This window comes from Falco naumanni, chromosome 14 (assembly GCF_017639655.2).
Source record: "Falco naumanni isolate bFalNau1 chromosome 14, bFalNau1.pat, whole genome shotgun sequence".
Classification (NCBI taxonomy): domain Eukaryota; kingdom Metazoa; phylum Chordata; class Aves; order Falconiformes; family Falconidae; genus Falco; species Falco naumanni.
In genome coordinates this window covers 8,781,679-8,799,763 of record NC_054067.1, presented here as the reverse complement: position 1 = coordinate 8,799,763, position 18,085 = coordinate 8,781,679, and the positions used below count along the sequence as shown (strand labels likewise).

At 46.0% G+C, this 18,085-nt stretch overlaps 1 protein-coding gene across 1 annotated transcript; it reads left to right on the top strand.

Moving 5' to 3' along the window:
• The first annotated feature begins 11,479 nt into the window (after positions 1–11,479).
• On the top strand, positions 11,480–17,093 carry VMA21 (vacuolar ATPase assembly factor VMA21). Its single transcript, XM_040614454.1, has 3 exons — positions 11,480–11,605; positions 13,511–13,620; positions 15,121–17,093. The coding sequence occupies exons 1-3, from the start codon at positions 11,550–11,552 to the stop codon at positions 15,261–15,263; spliced, it is 309 nt and encodes a 102-aa protein (XP_040470388.1). The 5' UTR covers positions 11,480–11,549; the 3' UTR covers positions 15,264–17,093.
• Positions 17,094–18,085: the final 992 nt, after the last annotated feature.

The window sequence follows — 18,085 nt, the reverse complement described above, 5'->3', positions numbered from 1 at the left end:
CTGGCGGGGGGGCTCGGGGGCAGGGGCACCCCGCAGGCTGCCTGCCCGCGGGTGGGGGGGTGCGCGCCTGTAGGGGTGCACCCGTGCGTGCCTGTGGGGGTGCGCGCCCCTGTGTGCGCGCCCCTGTGTGCGCGCCCCTGTGTGCGCGCCCCTGTGTGCGCGCCCCTGTGTGCGCGCCCCTGTGTGCGCGCCCCGGGCGGCGGGTGCCGATTGCCGGCCGCGCAGCACCACCTAGGGGCCGCAGCCTTCCCGGGGCGCACTGAGCCCCCCGCCCGGCCCGGCTCCGCGGCACCGGCCGGGCTCTGCCCTGGGGCTGCTGCCGGCGGGGAGCTGCCGTGGCTGCGGGGGCGCAACTGTGCCGCCCCCCGGGCCGCCTCCTGCCCGCTTCGGTGGCGCGGGGGGGCGAAGGGCGCCGTCACCTGAGGTCCCGCAGCCCTGGCACCAGCCGGGAGCGCTGTGCCGGCCGGGAGCCGTGTGCCGGCCCGGAGCCGTGTGCCGGCCGGGAGCCGTGTGCCGGCCCGGAGCGCTGTGCCGGCCGGGAGCGCTGTGCCGGCCCGGAGCCGTGTGCCGGCCGGGAGCCGTGTGCCGGCCCGGAGCCGTGTGCCGGCCCGGAGCCGTGTGCCGGCCGGGAGCGCTGTGCCGGCCCGGAGCCGTGTGCCGGCCCGGAGCCGTGTGCCGGCCCCGAGCGCTGTGCCGGCCCCGAGCGCTGTGCCGGCCCGGAGCCGTGTGCCGGCCGGGAGCCGTGTGCCGGCCCGGAGCCGTGTGCCGGCCCGGAGCGCTGTGCCGGCCGGGAGCGCTGTGCCGGCCCGGAGCCGTGTGCCGGCCGGGAGCCGTGTGCCGGCCCGGAGCCGTGTGCCGGCCGGGAGCGCTGTGCCGGCCCGGAGCCGTGTGCCGGCCCGGAGCCGTGTGCCGGCCCCGAGCGCTGTGCCAGCCGGGAGCCGTGTGCCGGCCCGGAGCCGTGTGCCGGCCCGGAGCGCTGTGCCGGCCCGGAGCCGTGTGCCGGCCCGGAGCCGTGTGCCGGCCCGGAGTGGGTGGCGCTTCCACTTGCGGTGCACCGTGCACGGGCGGCCGCGGGAAGAGCCCCCCGGCACTGAACGCCTTGCCCCAGGCTCTTTGTAGCATCCCCCCCTCTTTTCGCCAGGTCTCTCCTCGGCCGCCCGAGCTAAGCTAAGCCTCGCTTGGTGCGCCTTACCCCGGCGCCGTGCTCGTCGGGTCGCCGGGCCCCCATGGGCTGGGGAGCTGGTGGCACAGCCCCCCGGGGGTACCTCCAGCAGGGACGGGGTCCCGCCGCGGGGCACTGACGGCACCACCGCGCCTTTAAGGTGAAGCTTTGCGGTCTTGTGTGGCCGCTGCTTCCGCAGGTAGCGGCGAGCGACGGTTAGCGTGGGGCTCTGAGACGCTGACGCATAGCACAGCAAGTTTCTGCTGTGATTTTCTTCGTTGAACTACTTCGGAAGGACTTTGCTGGGGAACAGGGCTGAGGACCTTGCTCTTCAGCTCCTCACAAGGCTTTGTGTTGCTCACTTTGGGGGGGGAGGAGAACAGGTGAGTGACGTGGGCTTTGGGGAGGAGTGGGACATTGCAGGCTTTTCAGGTGGCCTGAAGGAAAAAAAAATAAAAATCCCCCATGGCATTATGCATTTACCTTTCTAGAAGAAGTGAACCCTAAAAGTGGGCAGTATCTGAGTGCCTAATGTAGGGAAGGGGCTGGGGAAGTCAAACCGCCAGCCAAGTCCCTCTGCTTCAGGCTTGCTGGGGAGGTATCTGGTCAAGCACCAACTGCCTTCGAGTAAGGGGAAAACCAGCCCCAGGGCAGGTAAGCTAGCAGGGTATCTGCTGGCCATGGCTTACACCTATCCAGGAGCAGAGCAGCAGCAGCAAGAGTCTGTGCACACAAAGAGAAGACTCAGAGTTAAGTGTTTGCTAGTTTACATCCCTAGGGAAAGACCGTAGTTTTACCATCGCAGTGAAAGGAACACCCTAATCCTTATTTGAGTTTTCCTGATAACCACAGTTACATCACACTTACCCTTTTTTCAATATATCAGATTAATTTGGAATTCATATTCCATATCCTTCCTGGACAGACACGTATTTGTGCTTCAAGTGTAGGAATGAACCATCCTCATAGATATTGGACTACACAGTTTTGCAGTAGCTGCTGCTGAGTGACATGGGCTGTGTTCACCTTTCTCCAGGAGCAAAGTGAGCATCTGCGCTTTGGAAAAAGCAAAGTGTTTTGCTGGAGAGCCCCAGGACAGGAGCAAGGACATGCTGTTGATTCACTTTGCAACATCTCCTGGTGAATTGCTCCTCCTTGTGCCTAGCAGAAATGCTGGGCAGAGAGAGAAGCCTGACTTGCATCTCTCCATCCTTCTTGGTGGAGAAAATGTGAACCGTGGTACTCAGCAAGTTAAATAAATACATTTGTGGTCTCCTTTCAGCAGTGTTCATTTACCTGAAATCCAAATGGAGGCTCTGGCTGGATTCAAATATCTTTTGGATAAGTATTGGATCCAAATAAATAACTCCTGTCGGTGCAGCTGACCTTGGAGATTTTTATCAGCTAATTAAGATGCCCCACTAAAGGACAGAACTGGAACCACAGTCTCAGTTAAAATTTAGCTACTCTATTAATTGAGTTGCAGAAGTCTGGCTTACATCCTAAGCTGTGGCATCCTATACAGCTATAAGAATAATGCCATTCTTTTTTACTGTAGAATGCAAATATCATCACTGTCATACTGATGGATGGCTTAGCATGTAACAGGAAGGGGGGAAAGCTGGTAATTTTGTAAAATTTTATAAATTTTGTGGTGGGGTTGTCCCAGCATGCTGGATCTCTGCAATGTTTTCCAGGACAGAGGATGAGCAGAGACCATTTTTTGTGTCAGTTGCAATGAAAATAAAATAGAGATTCTCAGAAGCGGGGAGAAGGGAAAGCAGTTTTTATGTAATTTACATTGTGAAGCTCATCAGAAATCCTTCATTTTTAGGAGTGTTTCAACAAAGAGATGACAGATTTTAAGATCCTCCCACACAATGCAGTCATATAGTGGCATCGCTAATTGTTGTGATATAGTACTATTTACTCCCAAGCACTGTTTTTCTTATCTCTGGCTTAAAGTATGCGTGTGTGTGTGTATGCGTTTGTAGCTATCAATCTATCTGTCTAGACCTAATCTTTCTGCTTAACTTGAGAGTCCTACTGCTCACCTGAAGCCAGCCTGTGCCACACCTCCGAGGGGAATGCTGAGTGGCAACTGCAGGGCTACAGCTCAGCCGAAGGTGCTCTTTTCCTTTGGGAGTGGGTGCTTCCACTGCAAAGCTATGACAGATGCAGTTCTGAGGTGTCTAGAAGCTGACACATGTATTTCTGACTTCTTTTTTCTGGGGCATGAAGACAGTGTTAATTCTTTCTTCTCCATGGTGATCCACGGAAACACTGTCCCCCAGTGCACCTATTTTATCTATTTTATCTATTTTTTCCCAGTTTGTCTTTCTACACAGCGCAGATACAGCTGGCTTGTAGATCTCGCCTGGTAATACTCTTTGTTTGAACTCTGGTGACTACTTCAGGGGGGCACTTTTGAGTATAGCAGCTGTTCTTTCCACCTTATTTTCTCACTTTTGTACCTGATGACAAATATGCAAAGCCCCTAACTTCTTGTCACATTTTCACAATGATCTTCAATGGCAGCAACAAAAAGTAGGGGCAAACAGCAATTAAATACATGCATTTCTCCCAGTTGCTTTATTTTGACTTAGCTATCAACACAGTAGTTGTAGGTAAAAAATCCTCAGAAGACTACCTCTTATTAAAGGGGGTGTGAGGAGGGAATCTGTTTCAGGCACATAACCACGGCATGAGAAATGTGAGTTTAAGTCCCTCCTTTGCCACCATCTGAACAAGCTTCTATGACTTGGACAGGTTCTTTTGTATCAGATATGGGAATGGGGGTCCTAGAAGTATTTAGCTGAATCTGTTGGGGTCTCACTGCTCCACTAAGACCTTAAAGGTCTTAGTTGCCAGTTGCCCACAGTGCCTGGACAAAGATTTCCCCAGATTTATAAAAAGATGGCAAGAGGTCTGCCAGGACATAGTTGCAGCCAGATACATTTGATTTCTAATTAATTTTGAGACCTAACCAGAATGAGAGCTATATTTCATAAACTGAATTATTTTCAGAACAGAAAATTTGTATTCATGTCCTTGAATGGGCTTTGGAAGTACTTTTAGCCCTGTACCATCCTTCCAGGGAGTTAATGTTAGTAGTAGGCGATGTAATTATATTATTACAGGTCTGCCAAGAACAGCAGCCTTTGAGAGAGATGTTCACAGATCTGAGGAAGGGACATTTACAGTCAGTTTGCACTCATGCATATGAATAATGGTAACAATTATATTTCTCATTCTCAGCCATTTCTGAAGGACTGCAGTCATAGCACTGAGGAGCAATTTTTTGTTTGCCATGTCGCATTTATAACTGTCAGTCTTTCCAGGTATCCTTTTCAAGAATGTGGGGCTTTGGGTTTTTTTGTTTTGTTTCCAACTCTGCAAGATGAAGGTAAAATGTGGTCCAATTCTTCGCTGAAGTAATGGTACAAGATCCGAAGGCCCATGCTGAAGCAGCTGGGGAGTCATGAATCTCCCATCGGGAGGTGTGTCATGGGGGACAGAATGCAAACAGCATCCCCGTGTTGTTGCCTGCCCCTACGTGTTGGGTAAGAAGGCTGTAATGTAACAACTTGGCCAAACTGGCTGCCAGGCTGTCAAAATGCTTTCCACAACTGAAGGAAAGCCAGGTGGGTATGGCCATAATCCAGCCCCACGGCAAAGGACTCTTTCCCTCTTATTCTCCACTAATAATATTAGTCTCAATGCCAAAGGGGAATACTTCGCACCAGGCCCTTCTGAAGAACTTACTGGAGACCCAAGTTTCTTCCTGCTGCTTCTGCACTGACCTGTAAGCAAGGCATGGCTGTAATCCTGCTGCTGAAGGAAGAGGGCTGTCATCCTACAGCTGGTAGGTATAAAGTATTGCAGTTTCTATGGCATAAACCAACATCTTTTTTATGAGTAGACATTATCCAAGCTGTAAAACCCACGCCTGTTTCTGTACTCTATAAAATGTGTCTCTAGACCTGTCCAGGAAACAACTGCTTTTCCAGTTTATTTGTAGGTGTGGAGCTGAGGGCCACATTTAATGCCTGCCACACAACCCCCTACGATTCAGAACGGTGGATTTCTTTTCCCCTGGTGTTCCCAGTGCACTGCAGCCCTGGTCGCATCCTGCCCTGCCTAGAGGGGAGTATGCCAGCCTCAAAACCTGCTTTGCTGATACAAGCTATTGCCTGGTTGTATTTGTTTAAGCCACCGTCTTGCCTACAGTGGTGCTTGTGAACACAGCAAGAGAACGTGGTTATTTCTATGACACCTGCCAGGACCCGGTGCTGCCTGGCTGTCCCTGCTCGGTGCCTGCAGGGCACTGGCTGCGGCAGGACAGCAGCTGGCTGCCCCACACCAGGGGCAAGCTGGCAACGACCTACCGGGGATGATGGCAGGTAGAGTTCATGCCTCTGATGAATGGGTTAGTGCTTCTGTGTTTGGATAGGAAGGTAGAAACATCTCCAGTTTTTATAGCTTTTCCTGGGCACTTAGAGCAGCCAATTATTCTGCCTTCGCTGAATATAAATTTCTTGGAAAATTTCTAGTATTAATTAGAAAAATAATCAAAATAATCTCCTCTTTGTCACAAAATCCTTTTGGCAAAGGTGGAAAGTGGTTTCTGGTCTGTCTCAGATAAAAAATACTGTGAAATTTTATCTAATAATCTAGTGTGAAATGAGATAGATGTGATTTTTTTTTTTTTTTTTGCATGTGTGATCAAGTTACAGTCAAGGAACAGATTTGCATCAAATGAAAAGGTAGAAGTCCTCTAAATGTAATTGTATTTCTACTGCTGTATTCTGTTCTAGTGGCAAATAAATTACGTAATTATTCCACTTCCCTCCCCACCCATCCCAATTTTCCTGCCCCACAAAGAGAGTTACACTTACAAAAAAAGCACGTAGAGGTTTATTTGGTGCTGGAACATAGTAAGAGAAAAAGGGAATGTTACACAACTCTAAGCTGTTGACATCAAAACCAGGGTATTCTGTCTAAAATATTGAATAATCGCCGTGCTGCTCTGTTCCAGAAAGTTTTGAGGTCTGGAATTATCATGGTGAATTCTTTCCTAGGAGTCTTTCTGTGCTCAGTCTTTTGATACAGGAGTAAACGTAACTTTGGTTGTTAGGAAGAATTGTGATTTGTTGTTCCAGTGTTCCCAGTAACTAATATTCTGTACTTTCTTTATTTTCTCAGGTACCTTAGGAATGTCCGACAGAGACAGCTATTTTTACGCTGCCATAGTTGCGGTAGTTACTGTCCATGTGGTACTTGCTCTCTTTGTCTACGTAGCGTGGAATGAGGGTTCTCGACAGTGGAGGGAAGGCAAACAGGACTAGAACGGAGATCGTCGTCTTCTGATGCCTACAGACTGTAAACCAAATTTTTTTGAGCTGAAGGAAAAACATTCTTCCAAATGTGTAATACGCCTGTATTGGGTGCATTGGGTTTGCGTAGCAAGGTTTTGGTAGCGGGGAGGGTGCAGGGGTGGCTCTGTGAGAAGATGCCAGAACCTTCCCCCATGTCCGATAGAGCCCATGCTAGTCTACTCCAAGATGGACCTGCTGCTGGCCAACACTGGGCCCATCGGAAACATCACCTCTATAACTCTCCTTCTTCATAAAAACCTGTTGCATTTTCCAAAGCTAACTATAATGCAAACGGTAGTGATAAGGGGCTAGGTCATCTGTGCATTTGTGCTAACATACGCTATTTTTTGGAGAAATACCCCCTCAAAACCTGCAGAACAAATCCACATCATCTACTCTATAGTCAGCACTGTTTGTCTGGGCAGAAGTATACAATGTCACATACTGATTTAATTGCATGTAACATGTCAGACTGATTATATTTGCCTCTACAGAAAATGGGGATTTCTCTTTCCTTCAGTATTTAGTCTCACCTGTAACCGATAAGTATTGGTTAACTTATATCAGGTGTGGGAATGAAGCCTTTTCACACTCTATTAATGTAGGTTGCCCCAGGTATTTCACCACACATGGGAAAGGCAGCTATTTCCATCAGCAGCCCTACATTTTCTTTGCAAAACAACAGCAATAATAACGGATCGTGGAAATCGGACTGTGAGATTTCTAAGCTTCGTTAGCTAATGGGGTGTCTTAGCTCTTTACTCTAACTTATCTTGGAATTTGCAATAACAGCAACAGGATTGTAACAGGGAATATGCCCCTATAATGCCTATATTAATAGTTTATTTGCTAACGCAAGCATTAATGTTATTCTGGTTCTGTTTCCACAGAAGCTGGTGGCCAGCTATGCAACATGCTCTATCCTTTGTATTGAAAAGTTGGACTTTTGGCTGGAGTTAGCGAATCCATTCATTTCACCTTCTGTGAAACATCTATCTTTCTGGAGTGTAAAGGTTCACAAAACAGATAAATAGAGAATATTTATAGTATTGCTGGAGCCAAGAACATCAAGAAACTGAAAGAGGAAAGGTTTGATAGGAAGAGCTAACATCTTTCGTTAGATCATCACTGGAAAAAAAACAGAAAGTGTTCCAGCAGAGATGTCCTTATTATTCAGCAAAAGACATTGAGGGCCCCAAGAATTTTCTTTGCTCAAGCTCCATCAGATGGTGTAATGAAAGACATTGCTGCTCCCTGCAAATGCTAGCTCTCATACAGGATTTGTCTCTCCACACTGTGAATCCAGTCACAGATGTTATTCATCCTTCCTCCAACCATGGCAAACCATGACTTGAAATTAAGCCCCGTCTTGCAGCTGCTCTTTCTTCTACACCATCACCTCGGGAGCTAAGCTCTAGCCACATAAAAACATTTACTAATTCCAAGCAAGTGGTTAAGAGCTTGAAAGCTGATGGTGCACAGCACTGCTTGTTTGTTGCTGGGAAATCTCATTTCAAAAGTCAGACCCTTGGGGTCACTGGGCACTTCTGCAAGATCAGGCCTTGTATAATCTGAGCCGTTCCTGGCTCAGAACCACGGTCCCTTCCCTGCTCTAGCTCCTTTTCTGATCATCTCTTTCATATCATTCTTTTTGATACATTACCATGGAAACAAACCTTGAAAAAAATAATATTCACAAGCAGATGGTTTTGTTTTTAAATATTATATGTTCCGTCTTCACCTTTCCAGCTCTGCACATGTTGGGGGGATTCTTTCTCTCCATCTGCCACTAGATGGTATTGCTTCAGCAGGCACCTGCCCGGCTGCTCTGCACCCTCACTGACATGCAGACCCCCAGAAAAGCCGGGGCCTTGCAGAGCACCCCGTCCACACAGGCTCTGTTCTCAGTCTGAATCTCAAAATGTGCTCACCACACCAAATGAGCCCAAATGAACAGAGTTCAGCAGTTACACGCAGGTTGTATTTTCATGTTGCTTTTAATCTCTTACAGGCAGGCTGCAAGGCAATTACAAGGACCAGCTAAAGGGGCTGCAGCACAAATGAAGGTGAGGAGGAAAAGAAAATGCTCCAAGCACTTGGTGGTGTGTGTGTGGCCAGAGTTACCAGACTAGAAGGCTTTCTTTCTGCATTTGCTGGGCAAACAGGGATCCCCTCACCAGCAGGCAGTCCTCTCCATAGTGCTCACTGCTGGGAGCTGGGACAGCGTCCCAAGAAAGGAATTGCTCTGTGCAGGCTTTGGTTTTTATATTCTTCAAGCATCCCCTGTTGATTGTTGTTGATTGAAGTCAGCGTCTTAGAATAGCAGATCTTTGGTCTCAGCTAATTTGGTGGCTTCTTGTGCTCGTAGCACAGTTTCTGCTTAAGGGGATTTTTTTTATTTTTTCTGTAATCCAGAAAGTATAACAGGTATGTGGCCTGCCTTAAATTTCAGAACACTTGACATATAAAACCTGAAGCAAACAGACAAGACTTTGCGTGCTCCAGATCTTATAAAACAACTCACAGAAAAATGCGAATAAAAAGCATTTTTTTCTCACAGCTGCAATTTTTTTCTAATAGCTTCGTATTTCCCCTACGTGCTCGTGAAAGAAAAGCAGTTAAACATGCAGGAAATCATTCAGCAAAATTGTTACTAGTCTAGCAGATGAAAGCATCAGTGTGATGAGATATGAAATAATTTTACATTAAAAATTATTAATTTGGGCTGTAAAGCCTTGAGTAATTTGCAACTTTCCAATGATTGATATGCACCTTTATGGTAAGCTTATATGATGTGAGACTTATTCCACTTTTATGTTTCCTTGATTTGTGGTTTCGTTATTAAACTGTCTTATGTCATTGCTTTTCCTACTGGGGAAACAAACAGGAAAGTCAGTCCAGAAGTGCAAAGAACATAATGTATCTGGTGATTAAATGTTCACCTCACCTACATTCATATTTTTCAGTCATCTGATTTATATCTTAACTACATGCTGATTTTTGTGCCAAATTATTTTTATTCATTGAGTAATCCATAAATAAACAAAACCTGCTCACATATTTGGGTTGGATTTTGTGAGTGTCTAGCTGGAGTTTAATTAGATGTTTTTAACAGTTTGAAGTTTTAAGCTCATGCTACACAGCAAACCCTCCTGCCATCCCCATCCAACTGGTACGGGCTACAAGGCACCCGCCTGGTCCACACCAGCTCCCTTCTGCCCCTCTCATGTAAATTGCCTTTCTTGCTGGCTCAGGCAGCAGTGGAATCAAATGAGAGGAGGGCTGTCCTGTTTTTAAAAAGCCTGAGATCCGTTGGTTTATAGTGAAAATGTGACCACGAGAGCCAGACCTTCCTCTGTAAGCACTGAACAGCCTGAACTGTGCTGCATCTTAACAAACAGGAGGGAGCTGCCAGCTGATCTATGTTCATTGCCAGAAAAAAAAAAAATGTTTCTAAGAAAATTCACGTTCTTTCTCGCATATACTGGAGAAAACAATAAAAGGCCTCACTGTTTGCAATCAGTGGAGAAAATCAGCGCTGCAGAGTTGCTCCTTCCCTCCCACCTCTACACATCGTAGCCGCTGATGCAGGGTGGTGTCCATTGCCTCTAGCCCCGTTGAGGGAAATTCACTCTGAGTAAGCTCTGAGAGGCAAGCTCACAGCAGGAATGACAAAGAACAAAGTGCTTATTTCCTGAGCTTTCTACTTGCAAGGAAAACAACCCTCCCTTATATTTCTTCTCTTCCAAGGTCATAGGTACCAGGACGCTACGCTGGCCCATGACAGAAAGAAGAGGCCGCCGTGCCATGCCATGTGCTACGTGGCACTGCAACACGGGGCAGGGCAGAGCCGCGGTGCTGGGCTGCCGGAATGCTGGATGTCCCCACGCTGCAGGAAAACACGGGAGTCCTGCGTGGAGTTAGTGACTCACACGTTTAGGATGTGGCAGGGCTGAGGGGTAGGATAGCAACATGGTTTTACCATAAAAGGGTGAAATACATTATTTCTGTGGTATATGAGATTCAATGAAATGGCAATGTTCACTTAAATGGCTTCCAGAGTTATCGTTTGGAAGCTTGCAATGCTTTGTGCTCCTGCTAGAGCTGTTCGTTGAGTATAAACAATTAATTCCCCTGCAAACGTGATTGCATAGCACACAGATTGTAACTCTCTGGTCTTCTGTTGAAAAGCCGGGTTCAGGTCCGTCCCTTGGTGAGTATTTAAGCGGAGTACAGTAGCTTCAACAGGGATATGAATTAATAGCTTAAATGGAGCGCTGTCTTGGAAATGCTTTCTGCTCAGCCAGGCAACCGGAGAGTGAAATCTGCCTCTAAGAGTCCTTAGTCTCTCATTTGCAGCACCTATTAGTTATGGTGGGGATTGTTCCTCTCAGATTTTGACCAGAAATTTCAGCTTTGGCTGGAGAAGGAATTTTTATTAACATTAGTGCCTGGACAGCAGGAAACAAACCTCCCTCCTAACAGCACAACACAGAGAAACTTTGCAGCCTCCATCTAGAGAATGCCTTAGCTCATGCCTGTGTTTTTTTCATTTATAGTGCTTTCTACTGGTGAGTTCATCAAAACGCCTCAATAACTTTTTTTTTTTCTTTTTTTCTCTGAGACCACGGCCATTTGCTGGAAAGCCTTGACCTTCATCCAACACATCCAAGCCGTTACACCACGCACAGCCACTTCCCACCTCCCTCGAGGGCAGCACCCCTAAGCGGCACAGACTGTGCTGCTGTCCCAAGCGCACCGCGAGCGTGCACAGGATCGTTTCCCCGCACAGAGACAAGGCCGTCCCGGCACAACGGACGCCATGCGCGCAGCCCAGGCCGGCGGGCCATGCCCTCCCCCCGCTCCCTGCCCGCCCTCAGGCCTGCCCGCCGGGGCCCCGCGGTTGCCATGGCGACGGCGCCGCCGCGCTCTGCGCACGCGCCCGCCTGGGCGGACTTCCGGCAGCCGGGCGCTTCCGTGGAGCGGGGCGCGGAGGAGCGGCGGCGGCGATGGAGCGGTACGGCGAGGCGCCGCTGAGCGCGGTTCCTGTGGCAGACTTCAGGCAGTAAGGCCCGGGCAGGGGCTGGCCCTGGCGGCGGGAGGGACAGGCACCCTTTGGGGTGGCAGGGCCCGCCGGCGGGGGGGACGGGCGCTCTGCGGGGTCGCAGGGCCTGGCGGCAGGCCGCAGCCTGTGCGAGGGAAGGGGTGTCTGCTACGCCGCGGCGGGGGGGGCGGGCTGCTCCCGGTACCGCCGGCCCGGGGGGGGCGGGCTGCAGCCCTCGGGGAAGGGTGCTTGCCGGTCCCGCAGCGTTGGTGAGACGGGGAGCGGCAGCTGGGGCCAGGAGGAGCCAGAGCGGGTGGGGTGGGCCCCGGCAAACGGGTGGGGTGGGCCCCCGGGTTTGCTGGGGCTGTGCTGTATATCCCGGGGCCGCCAAAGCCCTAGCGCGGAGCCTGGCCTGCAGTTAAAAGCTGCGCGGTAAGGCTGGGGTTATACTGGAACGTTTGGTTTCGCTGTGTAGGGAAGTGATGAAAACATGTCAGTGTAAGAAAAATATTTGGCAACAGTGGAGTTTTTTACTTTGGTAATAAGCTGTAGGTCGTCTTGTGCTTCTCTGGGTAGGTGTTAAGTAGAGAATAGTTTCTAATTTCCATAGGGGAAGTTTGAATGGAGTTATGCTTTCCACCTTGACGGACCTTGAGGCAAACTGGAATAAAGGAAAAGATTCCAAATGGCTTTTTTAAGCTGCTTAACATGCTACCTATATGTATGGCAGTACATGATCAGCAAAAAGTGCTGTTAGCTTTTGTATAAAAGCTGTGCATGACTGCAGTGTCACTGTCTTTTGATGATTGTCAGGATGAGGTTATTCCCCCCCTCCCCCTTATTTTTCCAAAGAAGCATCAACGATAAAATGTGATTTCAAGTAATATGCTATGGCACAAGGATGTTTTGATAAAAACTTTTTGGAACTACTTATATGAAAATTGCTGTGGACGTGTCTGGGAGTTTTAAGAGTTACATATCCCTGACTTGAATTGGTTTTTTATGCAGATTTATGTTTCAAAGCCTTCAGGACACATGCCATTGTGTCTGGTAGCCTGTGAAAGTCAGAAGGGTATTACTTGGCTTACATGTTTACTTCAGCATAAAATAATGTAGGCAGCCAAGAAGAGTGAGTGAAAACTGGTGGAAACGCACACAAAAACAAGCTGTTTGTGGTGTTTTGTAGATACAAAACCTGTTCTAGGAGATCAAGTTCAAGGAGACCTCACCCAAGTACATAATCCTTCCTTATGATTCTCTTGCTCAAGGTCTTCTAGGTTTAGGACTGTGAAGGCAAAAAAAGTTACTAGTGTTTTGGTGTATTGGCTCCATGTTCTTATTATTGCTACAGTTACTCCAACTTTCTTTGTGGAAACAGAAATTATGTTAAATACAGGAACAATACCTAATAAAAAGGAACTTAACTTCAAATAGTAAGCTGTTAACTCATTCTGTGTACATCCCTTTGTATCCTGGCCTGTAGGACTGGTCATTTTCCTAGACTTGCAGTTATTTTTTCCAAGGGAACTTGGCAAGTTTTAGTGCAGAATACTGTCATATGACAAGTGCATGTGTATCTAATATTAGATATTTAATAATTATGTAATAATACACGGACAAACATATTAATGTAAAGCCCCTATGTTGCTCAATCTTTGCAAAGTTCTAAGAGGGAAAAATGTAAGGACTATTTTTAATCTTGTTTATGAGCTTTGACTGGCAGAATCATTAAATTGTTTTGAGTACTCTGATTTTTCTGTTGTAGCCAACAAATGCATACATACTCCAAGTCTTTATTGCTTCCAAATGATATTTGTACTCAATTCTTGAAAAGTAATTGGCTTCTGTTTGGGATGAATTTTTATCCTGTTTCAGGTATATATATTGTGACATTCTTCTGTGTGTAATTTTTCTTATTTATTTCAGAAATGAGGGTTCATTAACATCAACTTTAAGAACACTTCTATTCTTCACAGCTCTAATGATTACATTACCTGTTGGGCTATATTTTTCATCAAAGGCTTATATATTTGAAGGTAATTCTGTTTCTGCCAATTAGCGTTGCCATTACAAAAAAGAGGAAAAGCGCAATCCTCTAATAGCATCCTTGTTCTCCTTCCTGTTTTGAATATTTGTTTCCTTATGCAGACTAAAGGCCTTCTAATGTCTAATTAGAACAGAAAATTATATAAATGGTTGCTGCATCCTTCCCAGCATTGTGGTCTACAATCTAATACTTTGTTATACAGTGGTGTGTAGTTCACAGATGTGTGGTTCCCCATACCTAAAGGGTATTTAACACCATCCTGCAGCAGTCTTTTATCAGAATCATCAGGGATATGTTTTCTGCAGGTGTTGAAAATTACTTGTGGATCCAAGACAGACTAGTGTTTACTGGATTGGGGTTTTTTTTTGCTTTTAAAAACATACCTGCATTTGTAAGTGTAAGTCAGTTGAATCATGTACCCAGTTTCAGATACTGAATGTGGTTGCTTGTAGAACTTTCTATTAATTTTTAAAATGAGAGAGAGACTTTAGCTGTTTGTTTGGAGCAGTTCTATCAAACTGCTACCAACCAGCCACGTTCTAGCCTTGTTACTAGAAGGCTTTAATAACTTACTTTTCTCCTGTGGTATTAGCATCTCCTTCAAAAGCAGGAAGGAGGAAGGAACAAAGGAGCTGCTTTAAGGAGCAGTTCGTGAATATGCAATTGAGTTGTTCCAAGACAATTCTCCTTTGGTGTGAACTGCTGTATGTAGTTCTGAAGGCTGAAACTGAAACTTGTTAAGTAACTTTGAAGATCCTTTTTAGCATGCTTGGGTTTTTTCTTCTTCCTGAGGCATAGCAAGCTGAGCTTTAACTTTGCTATGTCAGTTAATGGCAAGATCTGTCAGCACTGATAGGACTGGGTCCCTGTTTGGAGGGTGTTGGTTTTTTTGGTGTGGTGTGATGCGTGGGTTTTTTGTTTGGTTAGTTTTGAGGGGGTTTTTAAATGAATTAAGACACTTGATATTTTGGAATTTCATCTTATGTTATTTGAAAGCTTATTTCATGTGAGATGCATTCATGTATCTTAACTAGTGAGGAATTACTGTTTTACAGTCTAAATATAGAAGGTAGATGTCCTCTAATTGTATTTCTACTGCTGTATTCTGTTCTAGTGGCAAGCAAATGAAATAATTATTCTCCCCTGCCCATCTTCCTGCCCCATAAAGAGAGTTACACTTACAAAAAAAGCACGTAGAGTTTTATTTGGTGCTGGAACATAGTAAGAGAAAAAGGGAATGTTACACAACTCTAAGCTGTTGACATCAAAACCAGGGTATTCTGTCTAAAATATTGAATAATCGCCGTGCTGCTCTGTTCCAGAAAGTTTTGAGGTCTGGAATTATCATGGTGAATTCTTTCCTAGGAGTCTTTCTGTGCTCAGTCTTTTGATACAGGAGTAAACGTAACTTTGGTTGTTAGGAAGAATTGTGATTTGTTGTTCCAGTGTTCCCAGTAACTAATATTCTGTACTTTCTTTATTTTCTCAGGTACCTTAGGAATGTCCGACAGAGACAGCTATTTTTACGCTGCCATAGTTGCGGTAGTTACTGTCCATGTGGTACTTGCTCTCTTTGTCTACGTAGCGTGGAATGAGGGTTCTCGACAGTGGAGGGAAGGCAAACAGGACTAGAACGGAGATCGTCGTCTTCTGATGCCTACAGACTGTAAACCAAATTTTTTTGAGCTGAAGGAAAAACATTCTTCCAAATGTGTAATACACCTGTACAAAGATAAGGCTGATGCCTCAACTCTAGTTAGAATAAGACTTGTACTCATCTTGAATGTGTGCCTGTGTTTTCTCTAGTGCTGATGGAAGTTGTTCTTTAGGCAGCCTCTACTAAGTCGAGCTGGGGAGGTCTTCACCTGCAGTTAGAATAAAATAATTACCTATTTTTTAATAAATCCTGTAGCTATTTTTGCCGTTCCTAGTATTTTTCTGACTTGCTCTGAAAATAATACTGGCCCAAAGCAAGCATTACATTTTCAAGTAATAGAATTGCTAGTTAATCATACGGTGTGTGATCTGCCTTGGGTCACCTGAGGCCAGCTGCCCTGGCTGTGCCCCCTCCCCACTAATTGTGCCTCCCCAGCCCACTCGATGGGGGGGAGTGGAGTGAGGAGCAGAAAAGGCCTTGGCTCTGTGCCAGGCCTGCTCAGCAATAACAGAAACATCTCTGCATGTATAAGCACTGTTTTCAGCACAAATCCAAACCATAGCCCCATACAAGCTACTACGAAGAAAATGAACTTTATCCCAGCCAAAACCAGCACAGTGGGACAGGCATAATAATGTATTTCTGAGTTTAGGAGTAATTGCAAAACCAGAATTGGTTAAAACTCAGGTGATGTCTTTCTAATGTGAAATACAGAAGTTTGGGGGTGTGTTTTTTTTAATTTTCCAATCTAATTCTTTATTGCAGTGTAAAAATGCAATCTTTCATTTCGTTTTGGGAGGACTATCGTATTGCTGCATTGCTTATCCTTCCAGTCTTCTGCAGTTGATCTTGGTGATGCGAAGGAAATGGCATAGCACATTTTTTTACAAGCCTTTACGTTTATGTCTCCATGATAATTGCTGAAGGATGTAGTTGTGTTTCCTGTGTTAAAGTCGTATCAGTAACAGCTATAAGCCACCCTAATGGCTAGTAGAGGAACAAGCAAGAGAAAACAAGCTGTAGTTGTCTGCAGATGTTGTCCTTTATGAAGCAGAACACAAGAGTGATCATATAGCTTCTTGTTTTTCTTCATAAATACTAACTTGTACACTGTGAAATGATACAGTATGTTGATTGTTTTCTTTTTCCCTTGGTTGTGTGTGGCAACTTTCTGTAGTCAAACCACAGTGAGAGTTTTGTGCTGTAGGATAACAGGAATTTCATTTCACTGTTTTGCTGTTGTTAGCAAACTTTTTATTCTGTAGATAAAACCTGTTTTCCCAAGGTTTCAGCAATGCATAGAACTTTCCTAATGCTGATGATTGCTGTTAAGCTGTTGTGCTTGAGGTCATTCTGTTAACTTGAGTTTTCCTGTTTGTTGTACGAGTTGAGCCTTTTTTTGGAAATGTTTTGCTTAATATAGGGCTTGGAATGGTTTTGCTACTACGTTGGTTCATGGTAATACTTATGCTTAAATAAGACAAAAATCAGTTTTCCATGCCCAGTGGCTGAATAATGTGTTCCCAGGTCTCATTCCTTTTGCCTTCACCCCAGTTCCAGGTGTGCGCAAACACATACCGTGTCACACTGATGCAAATCCCTTTTTATGTTTTGTTTCTGAAATGACAGCTTTCCTCATCTGGAAGCCCCTAGTCAGGTTTCTGCCTGCAAACTGGAGGATGGTCTCATAGTACTTGAAATACAACTTTAGTTTATATACTTTGGCATATTGGCTTGCTGTTCTCCAGTATATGAACTGTACATTGTAGAACTGTGTTTTAATAAAGAACTACCCTGCAATACAATTCCATAAACAAGCAAGTGTGCTGAACAGTTTTTGAATAATGTCTTTAATACTGCTCACGTATAGTACACTTAGAACAAATAGATCAGCTGTAGCGCTGTTCAGTAGCTTTTTTTTTTCTCCATTTATAGTGGAGCATGAATGGGAACATAGCTGTTGTGCTTTACTAGAGTGTCTTTTGCTATATGTGTTTTGTTTCGTGTATCAGAATCCCTAGATACTAAGTAGATTTCCTAGGAACAACAGGAAAATAACTGCTTAATATAATTGTTTAGTTACCAAAATCTGAAAAGTTTGACCTGTGCTCCAAGTATCGATACTATAATATCCCAGCAACTGGAGTTAACAAGCTGAGCATTAATCCATCCATTGGAAGGTCATCTTTGATGGTAATGCTTTGATCTGCAACATCCTCCTTGAGGAAAGAGGCACTGTGTGAGTATCTGCATAGTAACAGCCATGTGCTGAGGTTTATGTTGCCTGTGCTTGGGATTTGAAACAACTGCTGAGGTAAATGGTGCAATGAAAACAGTCAAGCGGGGCATTACACCATGACTGGGGAGTTCAGAGAACAGATACTGCAGCCCTACGATGTAGGAGGTAACGGGAGTAGATACCCTACTGGGACTCCTGTTGTGCCTTACCACTGCTGGGATTTATTGTATTTCAAGAGCTTTGTTGTGGTCTCTGTAAGTTGAGTGTTTCCTTTCATGTATCTAGTGTTCCTGTTAATGTCAAAGTTAATTTTCATGGCAGTTTTTAATTGTTTAATGATCGCTGTAAGTCCTCTAGAGTTTAATGCTGTACTGCACTGGGTTTGCATGGAAGGCTTTGGTGGTGGGGTGCTGTGGGGTGGCTCTGTTGGAAGATGCCAGAACCATCCCCCATGTCTGATAGAGCCGATGCCAATCAGCTCCAAGATGGACCAGCTGCTGGCCAATGCCCTCTGGGATAACATATTTAAGAAGGTGAGAGGAATGAGAATGTGTGAGA